This window comes from Pseudophryne corroboree, chromosome 8, assembly GCF_028390025.1.
Source record: "Pseudophryne corroboree isolate aPseCor3 chromosome 8, aPseCor3.hap2, whole genome shotgun sequence".
Lineage (NCBI taxonomy): Eukaryota > Metazoa > Chordata > Amphibia > Anura > Myobatrachidae > Pseudophryne > Pseudophryne corroboree.
This window is the reverse complement of record NC_086451.1, coordinates 401,181,337-401,199,027: the sequence shown is the minus strand read 5'-3', so window position 1 is coordinate 401,199,027 and position 17,691 is coordinate 401,181,337. Positions and strand designations below refer to the sequence as shown.

At 43.7% G+C, this 17,691-nt stretch overlaps 1 protein-coding gene across 2 annotated transcripts in view; it reads right to left on the bottom strand.

Moving 5' to 3' along the window:
- The window catches only part of LOC134949297 (cytochrome P450 2G1-like), a 182,438-nt gene that overhangs the window by 97,874 nt on the left and 66,873 nt on the right, over positions 1-17,691 (bottom strand). For both annotated transcript variants that reach the window (XM_063937792.1, XM_063937793.1), the window contains exon 5: positions 13,888-14,064. In XM_063937792.1, the coding sequence (XP_063793862.1) occupies positions 13,888-14,064 (177 nt within the window). The remainder of the gene's footprint in view (positions 1-13,887; positions 14,065-17,691) is intronic.

Sequence of the window (17,691 nt, the reverse complement as noted above, 5' to 3'; positions counted from 1 at the left end):
GCTAAACTACATGAGGACTAAACTACAGGGGCTAAACTACTGGGGGCATTACTACTTGGGGCAAACTACTGGGGGCAAAAATATTTGGGGGCTAAACTACGGGGTGGCTAAACTACAATGGAGCAAACTACAGGGAGCTGAACTACAGGGGTCTAAACTAAAAGGGGGCAAACTACAAAGGGGCTAAACTACAGGGGGCATTATTACTTGGGGCAAGCTACATGGGGCAACTACAGGGGCGTATTACTACTGGGGACATAACTACAGGGGTGTATTACTACTTGGTGCAAACTACTGAGGGCATAACTACAGGGGCTAAACTACTGGGGGCATTACTACTGGGGGCTAAACTACAAGGGGGCAAAACTACTGGGGGCAATACTACACAGGGGCAATACCATTAAGTGCACTACTGAGGGCATTATAAAGGGGGCACTTCATAAGGGGCATCACTTCTGGGGACATAATGGGCATTACTAAAGGGGACATTTGCATAAGGGGCACCACTACTATGGGCTCTATATAAGAGGCACTACCAATGTGAGCACTACCAGTACAGTGGACATTGCATAATGAGCACTACTACTGTGGTCATTGTAAAAGGGGTACTACAGCTGTGGGCATTGTGTATTATGGGGTGCTACTACTGTGGGCATTATGTGTATTAGGGGTGCAACAATTGTGGGTATGCCCCTTTCTTTTGGAGACCACGCCCCTTTTTTGGGCTGCATGCTTGCCGCGCGAGCAATTCTTTTATTGCATGGGCGCCAGGTGGAGGTGGGGGGTGTGAGTTCCACCACCTCTCTAGGACCACTTTAAGCACTGGGCATATAATTCCTGTGATACTGGCGAATAATTCCCATGATACTGCCGTATAATTCCAGTGATATTGCCATATAATTCCTGTGATACTGGCGTATAATTCCAGTGATATAGCCGTATAATTCCTATGATACTTGCGTATAATTCCGGTGATATTGCTGTATAATTCCAGTGATTTTGGCATGTAATTCCTGTGATACTGGTGTATAATTCCTGTGACACTGGCATATAAATCCAATGATCCTGCCGTGTAATTCCATATAAATCTATATAATTCCGTATAAATCCAGGCCAGTGGTGCTGCCATATAAATTCAGTGGTGCTGTCCTGTGCTGTATAATAATTACTCCAAATAAAGGGTTTATTAAAATTTAATCCAAATAATTTTCACAGGGTTTGCCCTGTGTGGTATAGAGGTACGCTCTCCTGTACCGCATATTATTATATAACTGCAGAAAAATAATAGAGAACAAAAATTTGGAGGATAAAATAGCGAAAGATCAAAAAAACACTTCCTCCTAGTGCTGAAGCTGTTGCCACTAGTCATGACATAGATGATGAAATGCCATCAACGTCGTCTGCCAAGGCCGATTCCCAATGTGATTGTAGAAGGCATGTAAAATCCAAAAAGCCAAAGTTCAGTAAATAAACCCCAAAAAATAAATTTAAATGGTCTGAGGAGAAACTTAAACTTGCCAATATGCCATTTACGACACGGAGTGGCAAGGAATGGCTAAGGCCCTGCCCTATGTTCATGACTAGTGGGTCAGCTTCACATGACGATGGAAACCCTCATCCTCCCGAAAAATGAAAAGAGTTAAGTTGGAAAAAGATAAGAAAAGAACTGTGTGTTCTAAGATGGTATGACAAATCCCCAAGGAAAGTCCAAGTGTGTCGGTGGTTGCGATGCCTGATCTTCCCAACACTGGATGGGAAGAGGTGGCTCCTTCCAACATTTGCACGCCCCCTGCAAGTGCTGGAAGGAGCACCCACAGTCCAGTTCCTGATATACAAATTGAAGATGTCACTGTTGAAGTACACCAGGAAGAGGATATGGGTGTTTCTGGCGCTAAGGAGGAAGTTGACAATGAGGATTCTGATGGTGATGTGGTGTGTTTTAATCAGTCACCATTGGAGACACGTCCGTGGGACCAAGAAGCCCATTGTAATGTCTGGGCAAAATACCAAAAAAGCCACCTCTTCGGTGTGGAATTATTTCTCCACAAATCTAGACAACAGGTGTCAAGCCGTGTGTTGTCTGTCAATCTGTAATTTGGAGGGGAAAGGACGTTAACCACCCAGGAACATCCTCCCTTATATGTCACCTGCAGCGCATTCATCAGAAGTCAGGGTCAAGTTGTGAAACTTTGGGTAAGAGCGTAAGCAGTCCACTGACACCTAAATCCCTTCTTCCTCTTGTACACAAGCTCCTGCAAGCCACACCACCAACTCCCTCAACGTCAACTTTCTCCTCAGTCAAGAACGTCAGTAGTCCTGCAGGCCATGTTACTGGCAAGATTGAGTTATCCTCTCCTAACTGAGATTCCTCCGGAGGATCCTTGAGTGGTATGCCTGCTGTTGCTGCTGCCGCTGCTGTTGTTGCTGCTGGGAGTCGGAAGACCACTTGTACTACTTCAACTAAGCAATTGACTGTCCTTTGTGAGGAAGATTAAATATGACAGCAGTCATCCTTTTGCAAAGCGGAAAACTGAGGCCTTGACAGCTATGTTGGTGTTAGACGTGCATTCGGTATCTGCCATTAGTTCAGTGGGACTTAGAGAATTGTGTGAGGTACTGTGTCCCCAGTATCAAATCCCATCTAGGTTCCACATCACTAGGCAGGCGATACCGAGAATGTTCAGAGATGTCAGAAAAAGTGTCCTCAGTGTCCTACAAAATGCAGTTGTACCCACTGTCCACTTAACCACGGACATGTGAACAGGTGGAACAGGGCAGACTAAGGACTATGAGACTGTAACAGCCCACTGGGTAGATGTATGGCCTAACGCTGCAACAACAGCAGCGGCACCAGTAGCAGCATCTCGCAAACGCCAACTCGTTCCTAGGCAGGCTACGCTATGTATCCTCGCTTTCCGTAAGAGGCACACTGCTGGCAACCTTTTACGGAAACATCATCATTGCACAATGGCTTACCCCACTTAGACTCTCCTGGGGATTTGTGATATCGGACACCACCACCAATATTGTGCGTGCATTATATCGGGGCAAATTCCAGCATGTCCCATGTTTTGCACATACAATTAATTTGGTTGTGCAGAAATTTTTGAAAAATGACAGGGGCGTGCAGGAGATGCTGTCGGTGGCCCGAAAAATTGCGGCCCACTTTTGGCATTCAGCCACCGCGTGCCGAAGACTGGAGCGCCATCCAACACACCTGAACCTGCCCTGCCATCACCTGAAGCAAGAGGTGGTAACGAGGTAGAATTCAACACTCTATATGCTTCAGAGGATGGAGGAGCAGCAAAAGGCCATTCAAACCTATACAGCCACCTACAATATAGGCAAAGGAGAGGGAATGCACCTGACTCAAGCGCAGTTGAGAATGATTTCTGTCTTGTGCAAGGTTCTCCAACCCTTCGAACTTGCCACACATGAAGTCAGTTCAGACACTGCCAGCTTGAGTCAGGTCATTCCCCTCATCAGGCTTTTGCAGAAGCAGCTGGAGAAATTGAGGGAGGAGCTAAGATGGAGCAATTCTGCAAAGTATGGGGGACTTGTGGATGGAGCACTTCATTCGCTTTGCCAGGATTCAAGGGTGGTCAATTTGTTGAAATCAGAGCACTACATTTTGGCCACCATGCTCAATCCTAGTTTTAAAGCCAACATTGTATCTCTCTTTCCAGCAGACACAAGCCTGCAGAGGTTCAAAGACCTGCTGGTGAGAAAATTGTCAACTCAAGCGGAACGTGACCCACCAACAGCTCCCCCTTCACTTTCTCCCGCAACTGGGGCTGCGAGGAAAAGGATAAGATTTCCTAGCCCACCTGCTGGTGGTGGGGCATGGCAGGCAGGAGCAAGTGCTCACATCTGGTCTGGACTGAAGGACCTGCCAACGAATACTGACATGTCTACTGTCACTGCATATGATTCTGTCACCATTGAAAGAATGGTGGACGATTATATGAGTGACAGCATCCAAGTAGGCATGTCAGACAGTCCGTACATATACTGGAAGGAAAAAGAGGCAATTTGGATTAGTGATGAGCGGGTTCGGTTTCTCGGAAACCGAACCCCCCCGAACTTCAGCCTTTTTACACGAGTCCGAGCCGTGCTCGGATTCTCCCGTGTGGCTCGGGTAAACCGAGCGCGCCCGAACGTCATCATTCCGCTGTCGGATTCTCGCGAGATTCGGATTCTATATAAGCAGCCGCGCGTCGCCGCCATTTTCACACGTGCATTGAGATTGATAGGGAGAGGACGTGGCTGGCGTCCTCTCCGTTATAGTCATAATAGAAAAGACTAAGAGTGACATTGTTATAATTGTGGGGAGGATTGGGGACAGGGAGCAGCTGTTAGGAGTACAGTGCAGGGTTTTGCTGATAGTAGTGAGTGTGACCTGACCACCAGTTTAATCCGTTCTCTGCCTGAAAAAAACGCTCCATACCATATCTGTGCTCAGTGTGCTGCATGATATATCTGTGCTGAGTGCACTGCTCACACTGCCTAATTGGGGGGACTGGGGAGCAGTTCTAGCAGGAGTACAGTGCACAGTTTTGCTGACAGTGACCACCAGTCCAGTATACGTTTGTCTGCCTGAAAAACACTCCTGTGGTGGCTTTTTTTCTTTATACTAGTAGTTTAGCAGTCTGCTGACAGTGTCCACCAGGTCCATTTATTATACAGTATATTATATATATAGCAGTACGGTAGGCCACGGCTGTACCTACCTCTGTGTCGTCACTCGTCGTCCATAAGTAATAATAGTATACTATCCATCCATCCATCTACATTGTATACCTGTGGTGGCTTTTTTTTCTTCATACTAGTTTAGCAGTCTGCTGACAGTGTCCACCAGGTCCGTTATTATTATTCTGTATATATTATATATATAGTAGTACGGTAGGCCACGGCTGTACCTACCTCTGTGTCGTCACTCGTCGTCCATAAGTAATAATACTATACTATCCATCCATCTACATTGTATACCTGTGGTGGCTTTTTTTTCTTCATACTAGTTTAGCAGTCTGCTGACAGTGTCCACCAGGTCCGTTATTATTATTCTGTATATATTATATATATATAGCAGTACGGTAGGCCACGGCTGTACCTACATCTGTGTCGTCACTCGTCGTCCATAAGTAATAATACTATACTATCCATCCATCTACATTGTATACCTGTGGTGGCTTTTTTTTCTTCATACTAGTTTAGCAGTCTGCTGACAGTGTCCACCAGGTCCGTTATTATTATTCTGTATATATTATATATATAGCAGTACGGTAGGCCACGGCTGTACCTACCTCTGTGTCGTCACTCGTCGTCCATAAGTAATAATACTATACTATCCATCCATCTACATTGTATACCTGTGGTGGCTTTTTTTTCTTCATACTAGTTTAGCAGTCTGCTGACAGTGTCCACCAGGTCCGTTATTATTATTCTGTATATATTATATATATAGCAGTACGGTAGGCCACGGCTGTACCTACCTCTGTGTCGTCACTCGTCGTCCATAAGTAATAATACTATACTATCCATCCATCTACATTGTATACCTGTGGTGGCTTTTTTTTCTTCATACTAGTTTAGCAATCTGCTGACAGTGTCCACCAGGTCCGTTATTATTATTCTGTATATATTATATATATAGCAGTACGGTAGGCCACGGCTGTACCTACCTCTGTGTCGTCACTCGTCGTCCCTAAGTAATAATACTATACTATCCATCCATCTACATTGTATACCTGTGGTGGCTGTTTTTTCTTCATACTAGTTTAGCAGTCTGCTGACAGTGTCCACCAGGTCCGTTATTATTATGCTGTATATATTATATATATAGCAGTACGGTAGGCCACGGCTGTACCTACCTCTGTGTCGTCACTCGTCGTCCATAAGTAATAATAGTATACTATCCATCCATCTACATTGTATACCTGTGGTGGCTTTTTTTTCTTCATACTAGTTTAGTAGTCTGCTGACAGTGTCCACCAAGTCCGTTATTATTATTCTGTATATATTATATATATAGCAGTACGGTAGGCCACGGCTGTACCTACCTCTGTGTCGTCACTCGTCGTCCATAAGTAATAATACTATACTATCCATCCATCTACATTGTATACCTGTGGTGGCTTTTTTTTCTTCATACTAGTTTAGCAGTCTGCTGACAGTGTCCACCAGGTCCGTTATTATTATTCTGTATATATTATATATATAGCAGTACGGTAGGCCACGGCTGTACCTACCTCTGTGTCGTCACTCGTCGTCCATAAGTAATAATAGTATACTATCCATCCATCTACATTGTATACCTGTGGTGGCTTTTTTTTTCTTCATACTAGTTTAGCAGTCTGCTGACAGTGTCCACCAGGTCCGTTGTTATTATTATTCTGTATATATTATATATACAGAATAATAATATTATAATAATATTAATAATAATATACATTATATGCACTCGTTCCTAGGCAGGCTACGCTTTGTATCACCGCTTTCCAGAATACGCACACAGCTGAAAACCTCTTACGGCAACTGAGGAAGATCATCGCAGAATGGCTTACCCCAATTGGACTCTCCTGGGGATTTGTGGCATCGGACAACGCCAGTAATATTGTGCGTGCATTACATCTGGGCAAATTCCAGCACGTCCCATGTTTTGCACATACCTTGAATTTGGTGGTGCAGAATTATTTAAAAAACAATAGGGGCGTGCAAGAGATGCTGTCGGTGGCCAGAAGAATTGCGGGCCACTTTCGGCGTACAGGCACCGCGTACAGAAGACTGGAGCACCACCAAAAACACCTGAACCTGCCCTGCCATCATCTGAAGCAAGAGGTGGTAACGAGGTGGAATTCAACCCTCTATATGCTTCAGAGGATGGAGGAGCAGCAAAAGGCCATTCAAGCCTATACATCTGCTCACGATATAGGCAAAGGAGGTGGAATGCACCTGTCTCAAGCGCAGTGGAGAATGATTTCAACGTTGTGCAAGGTTCTGCAACCTTTTGAACTTGCCACACGTGAAGTCAGTTCAGACACTGCCAGCCTGAGTCAGGTCATTCCCCTCATCAGGCTTTTGCAGAAGAAGCTGGAGGCATTGAAGTAGGAGCTAAAACAGAGCGATTCCGCTAGGCATGTGGGACTTGTGGATGGAGCCCTTCATTCGCTTAACCAGGATTCACGGGTGGTCAATCTGTTGAAATCAGAGCACTACATTTTGGCCACCGTGCTCGATCCTAGATTTAAAACCTACGTTGTATCTCTCTTTCTGGCAGACACAAGTCTGCAGAGGTTCAAAGACCTGCTGGTGAGAAAAATGTCAAGTCAAGTGGAACGCGACCCGTCAACAGCTCCTCCTTCACATTCTCCCGCAACTGGGGGTGCGAGGAAAAGGCTACGAATTCCGAGCCCACCCGCTGGCGGTGATGCAGGGCAGTCTGGAGCGAGTGCTGACATCTGGTCCGGACTGAAGGACCTGGCAACGATTACTGACATGTCGTCTACTGTCACTGCACATGATTCTGTCACCATTGAAAGAATGGTGGAGGATTATATGAGTGACCGCATCCAAGTAGGCACGTCAGATAGTCCGTACGTATACTGGCAGGAAAAAGAGGCAATTTGGAGGCCCTTGCAGAAACTGGCTTTTTTCTACCTAAGTTGCCCTCCCTCCAGTGTGTACTCCGAAAGAGTGTTTAGTGCCGCCGCTCACCTTGTCAGCAATCGGCGTACGAGGTTACTTCCAGAAAATGTGGAGAAGATGATGTTCATTAAAATGAATTATAATCAATTCCTCCGTGGAGACATTCAACAGCAGCAATTGCCTCCAGAAAGTACACGGGGACCTGAGATGGTGGATTCCAGTGGGGACGAATTAATAATCTGTGAGGAGGGGGATGTACACAGTGAAAGGGGTGATGAATCGGACGATGATGATGAGGTGGACATCTTGCCTCCGTAGAGCCAGTTTGTGCAAGGAGAGATTGATTGCTTCTTTTTTGGTGGGGGCCCAAACCAACCAGTCATTTTAGTCACAGTCGTGTGACAGACCCTGTCGCTGAAATGATGGGTTTGTTAAAGTGTGCATGTCCTGTTTTTACAACATAAGGGTGGGTGGGAGGGCCCAAGGACAATTCCAATTTGCACCTCTTTTTTCTTTCATTTTTCTTTGCGTCATTTGCTGTTTGGGGAGTATTTTTTTGAAGGGCCATCCTGCGTGACACTGCAGTGCCACTCCTAGATGGGCCAGGTGTTTGTGTCGGCCACTTGGGTCGCTTATCTTAGTCACACAGCGACCTTGGGGCGCCTCTTTTTTTCTTTGCGTCATGTGCTATTTGGGGAGTATTTTTTTGAAGGGCCATCCTGCGTGACACTGCAGTGCCACTCCTAGATGGGCCAGGTGTTTGTGTCGGCCACTTGGGTCGCTTATCTTAGTCACACAGCTACCTCATTGCGCCTCTTTTTTTCTTTACGTCATGTGCTGTTTGGGGAGTATTTTTTTGAAGGGCCATCCTGCGTGACACTGCAGTGCCACTCCTAGATGGGCCAGGTGCTTGTGTCGGCCACTTGGGTCGCTTATCTTAGTCACACAGCGACCTTGGTGCGCCTCTTTTTTTCTTTGCGTCATGTGCTGTTTGGGGAGTATTTTTTTGAAGGGCCATCCTGCGTGACACTCCTAGATGGGCAAGGTGTTTGTGTCGGCCACTTGTGTCGCTTAACTTAGTCACACAGCGACCTTGGTGCGCCTCTTTTTTTCTTTGCGTCATGTGCTGTTTGGGGAGTATTTTTTTGAAGGGCCATCCTGCGTGACACTGCAGTGCCACTCCTAGATGGGCCAGGTGTTTGTGTCGGCCACTTGGGTCGCTTATCTTAGTCACACAGCTACCTCATTGCGCCTCTTTTTTTCTTTGCGTCATGTGCTGTTTGGGGAGTATTTTTTAGAAGGGCCATCCTGCGTGACACTGCAGTGCCACTCCTAGATGGGCCAGGTGTTTGTGTCGGCCACTTGGGTCGCTTATCTTAGTCACACAGCTACCTCATTGCGCCTCTTTTTTTCTTTGCATCATGTGCTGTTTGGGGAGTATTTTTTTGAAGGGCCATCCTGTCTGACACTGCAGTGCCACTCCTAGATGGGCCAGGTGTTTGTGTTGGCCACTTGGGTCGCTTAGCTTAGTCACACAGCTACCTCGGTGCAAATTTTAGGACTAAAAATAATATTGTGAGGTGTGAGGTGTTCAGAATAGACTGAAAATGAGTGGAAATTATGGTTATTGAGGTTAATAATACTATGGGATCAAAATGACCCCCAAATTCTATGATTTAAGCTGTTTTTTAGGGTTTTTTGAAAAAAACACCCGAATCCAAAACACACCCGAATCCGACAAAAAAAATTAGGTGAAGTTTTTCCAAAACGCGTTCGAACCCAAAACACGGCCGCGGAACCGAACCCAAAACCAAAACACAATACCCGAAAAATTTCCGGTGCACATCACTAATTTGGATGCTCTTGCACAAACTGGCTTTATTTTACCTAAGTTGTCCCACCTCCAGTGTGTACTCCGAAAGAGTATTTAGTGAAGCCGGTAACCTTGTCAGTGATCGACATAGGAGGTTTCTTCCACAAAATGTGGAGAAGATGATGTTCATCAAAATGAATTATAAATTCCTCCGGGAAGATCTTGACCAGCAATTGCCTCCAGAAAGTACCCAGGGACCTGTGATGGTGGATTCCAACTTAATACTCTGTGAGGAGGAGGAGGTACACAGTGAAAGGGGTGAGGAATTGGAGGATGAGGATGAGGTCGACATCTTGTCTCTATAGAGCAAGTTTGTGCAAGGAGAGGTTGATTGCTTCTTTTTTGGTGGGGGCCCAAACAAACCAGTCATTTCAGCCACAGTCATGTGGCAGACCCTGTTGCTGAAATGATAGGTTTGTTAAAGTGTACATGTCCTGTTTATACAACATAAGGGTGGGATGCAGGGCCCAAGGACAATTCCATCTTGCACCTCTTTTTCTTCTTTGCATCATGTGCTGTTTGGGGACTAGTTTTTTTAAGTGCCATCCTGTCTGCCACTGCAGTGCCACTCCTACATGAGCCAGGTGTTTGTGCCGCACACTTGTGTCACTTAGCTTAGCCATCCAGCTACCTCATTGCATCTTTTTTTCTTCTTTGCATCATGTGCTGTTTGGGGCCTAATATTTAAATCTGCCATCATGTCTGCCACAGCAGTGCCACTCCTAGATGGGCCAGGTGTTTGTGCTGCACACTTGTGTCACTTAGCTTAGTCATCAAGCCACCTCGGTGCAACCTTTTGGCCTGAAAACAATATTGTGAGGTGTGATGTGTTCAGAATAGACTGGAATTGAGTGGAAATTAATGTTATTGAGGTTAATAATACCGTAGGAGCAAAATTACCCCCAAATGCTGTGCTTTTAGCTGTTTTTATTGGTTTTTTTTTCCAAAAATCATCCAGATACAAAACTAAAACACGAAAGAGTGGTTTTGGCAAAACCATACCAAAACCAAAACATAAGCGGGGAATTAGATCCAAAACCAAAACACAAAATACGATAAGTGCCTGTCGCACATCTCTAATATGAGTACACAATATTACACTCTCTGATTGTGTATATTTGTTATGAGAAGCTGCATTATAATATAGCCATCTATGTATATGCAGCTTTCTATTCTGTGATTGTTCATAATTTGTATGTAATGCTACATCACATTATAGCTGTTTATGTTATGATAGTTTATAATTTACAATGCTATATTATATTACAGCCGTATATTTAAAAGCTGTTGTATATAAATCGCATAGTGGCCCTAACTGTAAGATAGGGCATATATCATATTGTCCCTATAAAGAGATATACATATACACATATAAAAACAGCTAATTTGTGTTGATAGAATCGATCTAGCAGAATTCATTTAGATATGATCTTTTGTGGTACCATCACATACCCTCCAACATTTTACACATAAAAACCGGTACAAATTAGGGAAAGTAGCATGGCCATGGGTAAACGGGGCGTGGCTATGCCCCTTTTCCTATACTTTCAATGTAGGTTTGGAGAGCCAAAAATCGGTACAGACCATAAAAAAGGTACTATACCTGCTAAAATGGTGCAATTGGAGGGTATGCCATCATCCATAATAAATGAACTGAAAAAATGGTGGTGGGAACCTTTATAACTTTATAAAACAATTATTTCATTGCAGATTGTGTATAGATTACACTCAGGAACTTGGACCTTATGATCCTTTACATATATATAAATATAAGTAAATTAGGAGTAGACCTATTGACTTAAGGGGGGTACTCACGGAGCGATATTCTAAGCAATCTGACTAGATTGCTTAGAATATCGGCAGGATCGCTCCGTGTGTAGCCCCCTCGGCGATAGCGATGCGCGGCCCCGCACATCGCTATCGCCGCTGCTAGATTGGCCTGCATGCAGGCCAATCTAGCGGGTCGCTCACTTCACCCGCTGGGTGAAGTGAGCGGCCCCCCCGTCTCCCCCCGCACGCTCAGCACAGATCGCGCTGTGCTGAGCGGCAGGAGAGATGTGTGCTGAGCGGTTCGCTCAGCACGCATCTCTCCTTGATCGGCCCGTGAGTACTGGGCTTTATTGTGTCCTAAAACTTTCCACACCGGGTTCCAGGCTTTGGGTGTCAACCCATTGTAAAAACATACTTATCTATAATTATACTCCTATGTGTACCTATTTAGTATGTATCAGAATAGGTAAATTCCATTGTCCAATTAGGGGTTAAGTTTATATAGTATAATTAACACTCCATATTTTTACAATAGGCATCACAAAAGTTGATCTGTTGAATCCTCCTGATTCTGTGAAGAAACATAATCCAACATCGCCGATTAACACACAATTTGAATCTATTGATACGTACAGAATTGCTTGTGTGATACAGGTAGCCATAAATACATACATGAGAAATATTTTAGGTAATGTTAAGGGTACTACCCATACATTCTATTGTGAATGATTTGCAAATGTTATGGATATACCCTCAAAACATAAATCCTTTAAAGCTATTTATCTATATATGTCACTCCTTTTTAAGAAATTTATTATATGCTATTTTAGTTATGTTTTAGAAATTAATTGTATGCTGTCTTATATATTTTTAAAGATCCATACCCCTGATGAAGTCCAACATATGGACGAAACGCGCATAGAGTGCGTGAGGTAACAATCAGCATCATACTGCACCCTCCATGTTTGGGCAGGTTTATATGTTACTATTGTCCATGCAAAATTATTGTATTGTAATCCAAGTGAAGTTATGATACAACTCTGTCTGTATAACAATAATTAATGTTTTAGCTACCTGACTATGTGTCAATAGTATACATTTTTATTTTTTGATTGACTATATAACCAAAGGGTAATTTTAGAAGAAGGAAGCTCCTCTATTTGATATTATTCATTTGCGCACCTGAGATATCTCTATTATAGAGCTAGATAGATAGATAGATAGATAGATAGATAGATAGATAGAGTCTGAAGTTCCCAGGACCCCATAGCCTAAATCCGGCTCTGGGTGAATGGGTATAATTGTTTTGTATCTGAGAATTCTCATCCAGGCCTTATATCTGCATGGATGCATATGGATAAGATAAATTTGTTGTTACTGAACATTATATATGACCTTTTAAATTACACTTGCACCAGGAACAATTTGTCATTTACGGATGCAGATGCATTCACACACAGGGCCTGATACAGAGGTACACACAGTTGCACGCACAGCTGTGATTTCCTATGCAGCGGACTTGCTAAAATATACTAATGACGCAGACACCATCTTGTGCTTAGAGACTCCCACTGCTGGCATCTCACATCAGCTGCTTATGTACAAAAGTGGGAACATCAACTGCATAACCGAATCTCTGAGCAGCTCTATCCTGCCTCAGAAGTGAGTGCCTCAGAAGTGAGTGGAGAGATCCACTCACCTTAGATGAGTGGACCTCTCTAGCTGCTTGAGAATTTGCAGTGTGACACGCCCATAAAACTTTTTCAGTTCACCTGTGATTTTCTAGCAACCTCCTCTCTGTCTCTGTATATGTGACGGTATCCGTTCACATGGTCGACCATGTTATGGTCGACAGTCATTAGGTCGACCACTATTGGTCGACATTGACATGGTTGACATGGACACATGGTCGACACATGAAAATGGTCGACACATGAAAGGTCGACACATGAAAAGGTCGACATGAGTTTTTTAACTTTTTTTTCTTTTGGGGAACTTTTCCATACTTTACGATCCACATGGACTACGATTGGAACGGTAAAGTGTGCCGAGCGAAGCGGTAGCGGAGCAAAGGCACCATGCCCGAAGCATGGCGAGCGAACGCGGTGCACTAATTGGGGTTCCCAGTCACTTTACGCAAAAAACGACACCAAAAAAAGTAAAAAAACTTACGTCGACCTTTTCATATGTCGATCTTTCATGTGTCGACCATTTTCATGTGTCGACCATGTGTCCATGTCGACCATGTCAATGTCGACCAATAGTGGTCGACCTAATGACTGTCGACCATAACATGGTCGACCATTCATACAGGAACCATATGTGACACCCAATTTAGGGATATTGGAAATTGAACACCTCAGGAAAATACATTTAATTTACTTCCAACAATATAACTGTTCACATGACTCCATACAATTCTTTCCAATATGTTCCTCCTATTACTTACTAAAGAACATCCTCATAACTCTTCCAAGTACTCCATGCGATAGTCACTATAGCTCATATACTTCCTATCTGAAACAAATCTGTTTTCTATAGGTACAGTAATTATGTAAAAACTATATTAATCTTTCCTAATTACTATCTTTACATATTACCTTGTCCAGTTTAATGAGGAAAGCATCAACATAATCTCTTGGGTTATTAGGATCCAAAGTTTTCAAGTTAATTTGGACTCTTGTTTCAACAAAGTGGCTGAGCTTCTTTAGCAGATGTTTTATCTTGTGGTGACGGCCAGGAATATATCTCATCAGCCATGGTAATGTATCATACATCTGGGAATGGAAATGAATGATGTAACATACAAATTTATGTACTGTAAGATATTTATGATATAATTTTTTTTTAATCAATGATAAATTCTGTTCATAATAAATTGTGGTCAGCACTTGTTAACAATGACACAACCTACCTCAGTAATCATCTGTACTGTGGAGCAAAGAAAATAAATATTTTAAGGCATTGGGTAGGCGTTGCCGGCGTCCGGGATTCCATCAGTCAGCATACTGATGCCGGGATCTCGGCCGCTAGAATTCCGGTGAGCTGTGGACTCGGTAGCTTGCTATGTTCGCCAAAGGTTATATTCCCACTTTATGGGTGTCATGGACACTCTCGAGAGGGAATAGCCCCTGTTAGCTGGGATTCTGGCTGGCAGCATTGCCAGTGGTTGGGATTCTGGCGTCAGTCTCTTGACTGCTGGTATCCTGACTGCCAGCAATGTAACTGTATCCCCATTTTAGGTTACTTGATTACAATCAAGTGTTATATTTTGAAATATAAAACTTATTTTTTGCCACAATATTTCTAGATAAAGTGCTGCGGAAAGTTACTGATCTCTGTACAGTGCTGATTGTTCTTCTCTCATGGGCACTGCTAATATAATTATACATATGAGGTTACAGAAATAAAATGCTTTTAGTACAACCACTTTAAACTTTAAACTCTCCCCTGTCCTCTCGAGTATCCATCTGTCTCTTCTCCATCTCTTCCTGGATGTGTGAGTATTCCCTAAAGCTCAATGTGGACAATACTGAACTCATAATTTTTCCTCCATCCAGAGTTAACCCCCCACCCCCCCCCAATATGTCTATCAATGTTGACAACACCATCATCTCCTCAGTTCCCCAACTCCAGTGCTTGGGTGTCACTCTTGACTCCTCCCTCTCTTTTGCCCCACATGTCCAATCCTATTGGATACAGCTAAGCAGCATTGCTCATATCAGGCCGTTCCACTCCCAGAGTGTGACTAAACTTATTATCCAGTCACTGATCATCTCATGGCTCGACTATGGAAACATTCTCCTCATTGGCCTCCCACACTCCCATCTCACTCCACTCCAATCTGTTCTTAGCTAGTCTTATCATCTCTCAGCCCTCCACATATGCCAGTCCACTTCAACCTGCACTGGCTATAAATCCCCTACAGAATCCTCTTCAAACTCTTCACCCTCACATACAAGGTCCTCTCTAACTCCACTGTGCTCTACATCTCCAACTTTATCTTCTTACATACTCCCTCCTGCCCGGCCAATAACCGTTGCCTCTCCTCTACATTGGTCACTGCATCCCATGCGTGAATCCAAGCTTTTGCCCTCACTGCCCCCTAGCTCCCTTGCTCTATTAGACTCTCCTTGACCTTGCAAAACTTCAAATGGTCACTGAAAACCCACCTGTTCATTACCCTTCAGCATAACCTAGTTTCAAGGTGGCTCCCCCAAACCCCTGCCTCATGCCATAGCCATCTCTGTCTCACTTTTTTCCTGCCATCAGACCACCTTATGCTTGCTCGTGCTTCATGTCACCTGTCTGTCTCCCCCTCACCACTAGATTGTAACCTTCTCTGACCAGGGCCCACTTGCCTCTTGTTTTCACAACCCTCTTCTCTCGCACTTCAATTGCATCTCTTTACTACTCAGTGAATATCTACTGCATACCCACATCTCCTCTTGCTTTTTACCATTTATCTCTTCCACTAGAAGTATGCCCATTGCTCCTTTGTTTCCTGACATCCCAGCTGTAGTGTATACTGACAACTGTGCTGCTATTTCTTACCTGGGCTCTGTTTTAGTTTTTCAGTTACTGTAATGTTACGTTCTGTGTACCCTGTATTGTTCTAATGTGTGCCGTATGTACAGTCATACAAAACACTTGTGGTGCCTTATAAATAAAATTTAATAATAATAATAATAATAATAATTAATAATAATAATAATAATAATGATGTCTGTTTAACCTTCACTTCTGCCCCAATCTAATTGGCTAGTATTAATCTCATATCTTATTCTCTTTTAGTGTACTTTATAATGTATTAAGATATTTCCCATAATTGCAATACAGTAATGTAACTTACAACTTGCAATTATTATCTAACAGATGCTGGGACAGAACTTGCAAACAACTCCTGTCCTGATAGAAGCAGAGTGATATCTACCACTATCAAGCTCTCTTTGGTGAAGGTTCCACCCAGGAGCCTTAGTGTTGATTGTACATGTGCGCTGAACCGCATATATCACATTAGAGTTGCAGAATTTGGACATTTTTTGTGGTATGATAAATTACTAAGGAGCAGCTGACACAGGTTTAGAACAATTGAGTTTACACAATATGCAAACAAATATAAAACCGCAGCACTCGCCGCCCATATGGTTTTATATTTGTTTGCATATTGCAGGGTTAATCTTTGGTTAACTCTTATTAACTGTGGCCACAGGCCTTTTCATGCACCCCTGTGTAAACTCAATTGTTCTAAACCTGTGTCAGCTACTCCTTAGTAATTTATCAGCCAGTGTCAGGTGACTAGTGTACCTTTAAAAGCCATAAGATGTGTGGCAGGTACACATTAAACCTAGTGGGCATATTTGCAGTTATATTATGTGTGATGCAGTGGCCAGGTTTCCATTTTTAAGACTTTGTGATAGTGTAGGACCTGCAAGAAGGTGGGGTACCTTGGCGAGCGGTTTGCAGGCTTCCATGCATTGGCCAATTCACTAACTAAACCCCCATCTGGTGAGTGCTGAACTTTCTGTTTGTATATATATATATATATATATATATATATATACACAAACACCAAGAGACTCGGCACTCCCATAGACAAGGAAAACTTGGTCCGGTGCCTTCAGCACTGCATGGCAGCAGTATATACTCAGGACTTGGATCGCTGTGTCTGTGTCCTGAGTGCCGCTTCCAAGTCCTGAGTATATATATATACAGCGCTGTAGCCGGGCCGCCTGGCGTCTCCAGTTACTATGACAACCAGACGCGAATTGACTGACGTCATCCGTACAGGACCGGAAACGAAGTGCACAGCCAGCGCGGCCCGATCAGCGTCGGCTCACCTGAGGGGGATTCTTGGGTATTTAAGGTAACCATTTGTTTCTCTATACACATGTTCACTTTGACAAAGGGGTAGTGTGACCCCGAAACGTTAGTTCTCATTTGTGACAATACAGTTTAGCACCTTTAAGCCTTCGAGTGCCGCCTCTTCTTTTTTGATTGTGGACTTTCCCTGGAGGGCACCGGAGCACCTGTGCAAGTATTAGTGGGAGTGCCGGTCCTTTTTGGATGTATATATATATATATATATATATATATATACTTGTACCCAAAAAAGGCTGTAGAGTACATGTGTTGGGGTCCACACCAGCATCAGAACAGCAGTCTTCGCTGTGCACTAGCTTCCCCGGCAGCTATCCTGCAATCCCCACACTATCATCTATCATGAAATCACTGTACTAATGACCCGCAACCAGGAAGTCACGGCCATAGGAGCTACACTCTACAGCAGGCCTGGCCAACCTGTGGCTCTCCAGATGTTGTAAAACTACAAGTCCCATCATGCTTTGCCACAGTTTTGCTATTAGGGAATACTAGAACTGTGGCAGGGAATGCTGGGATGTGTA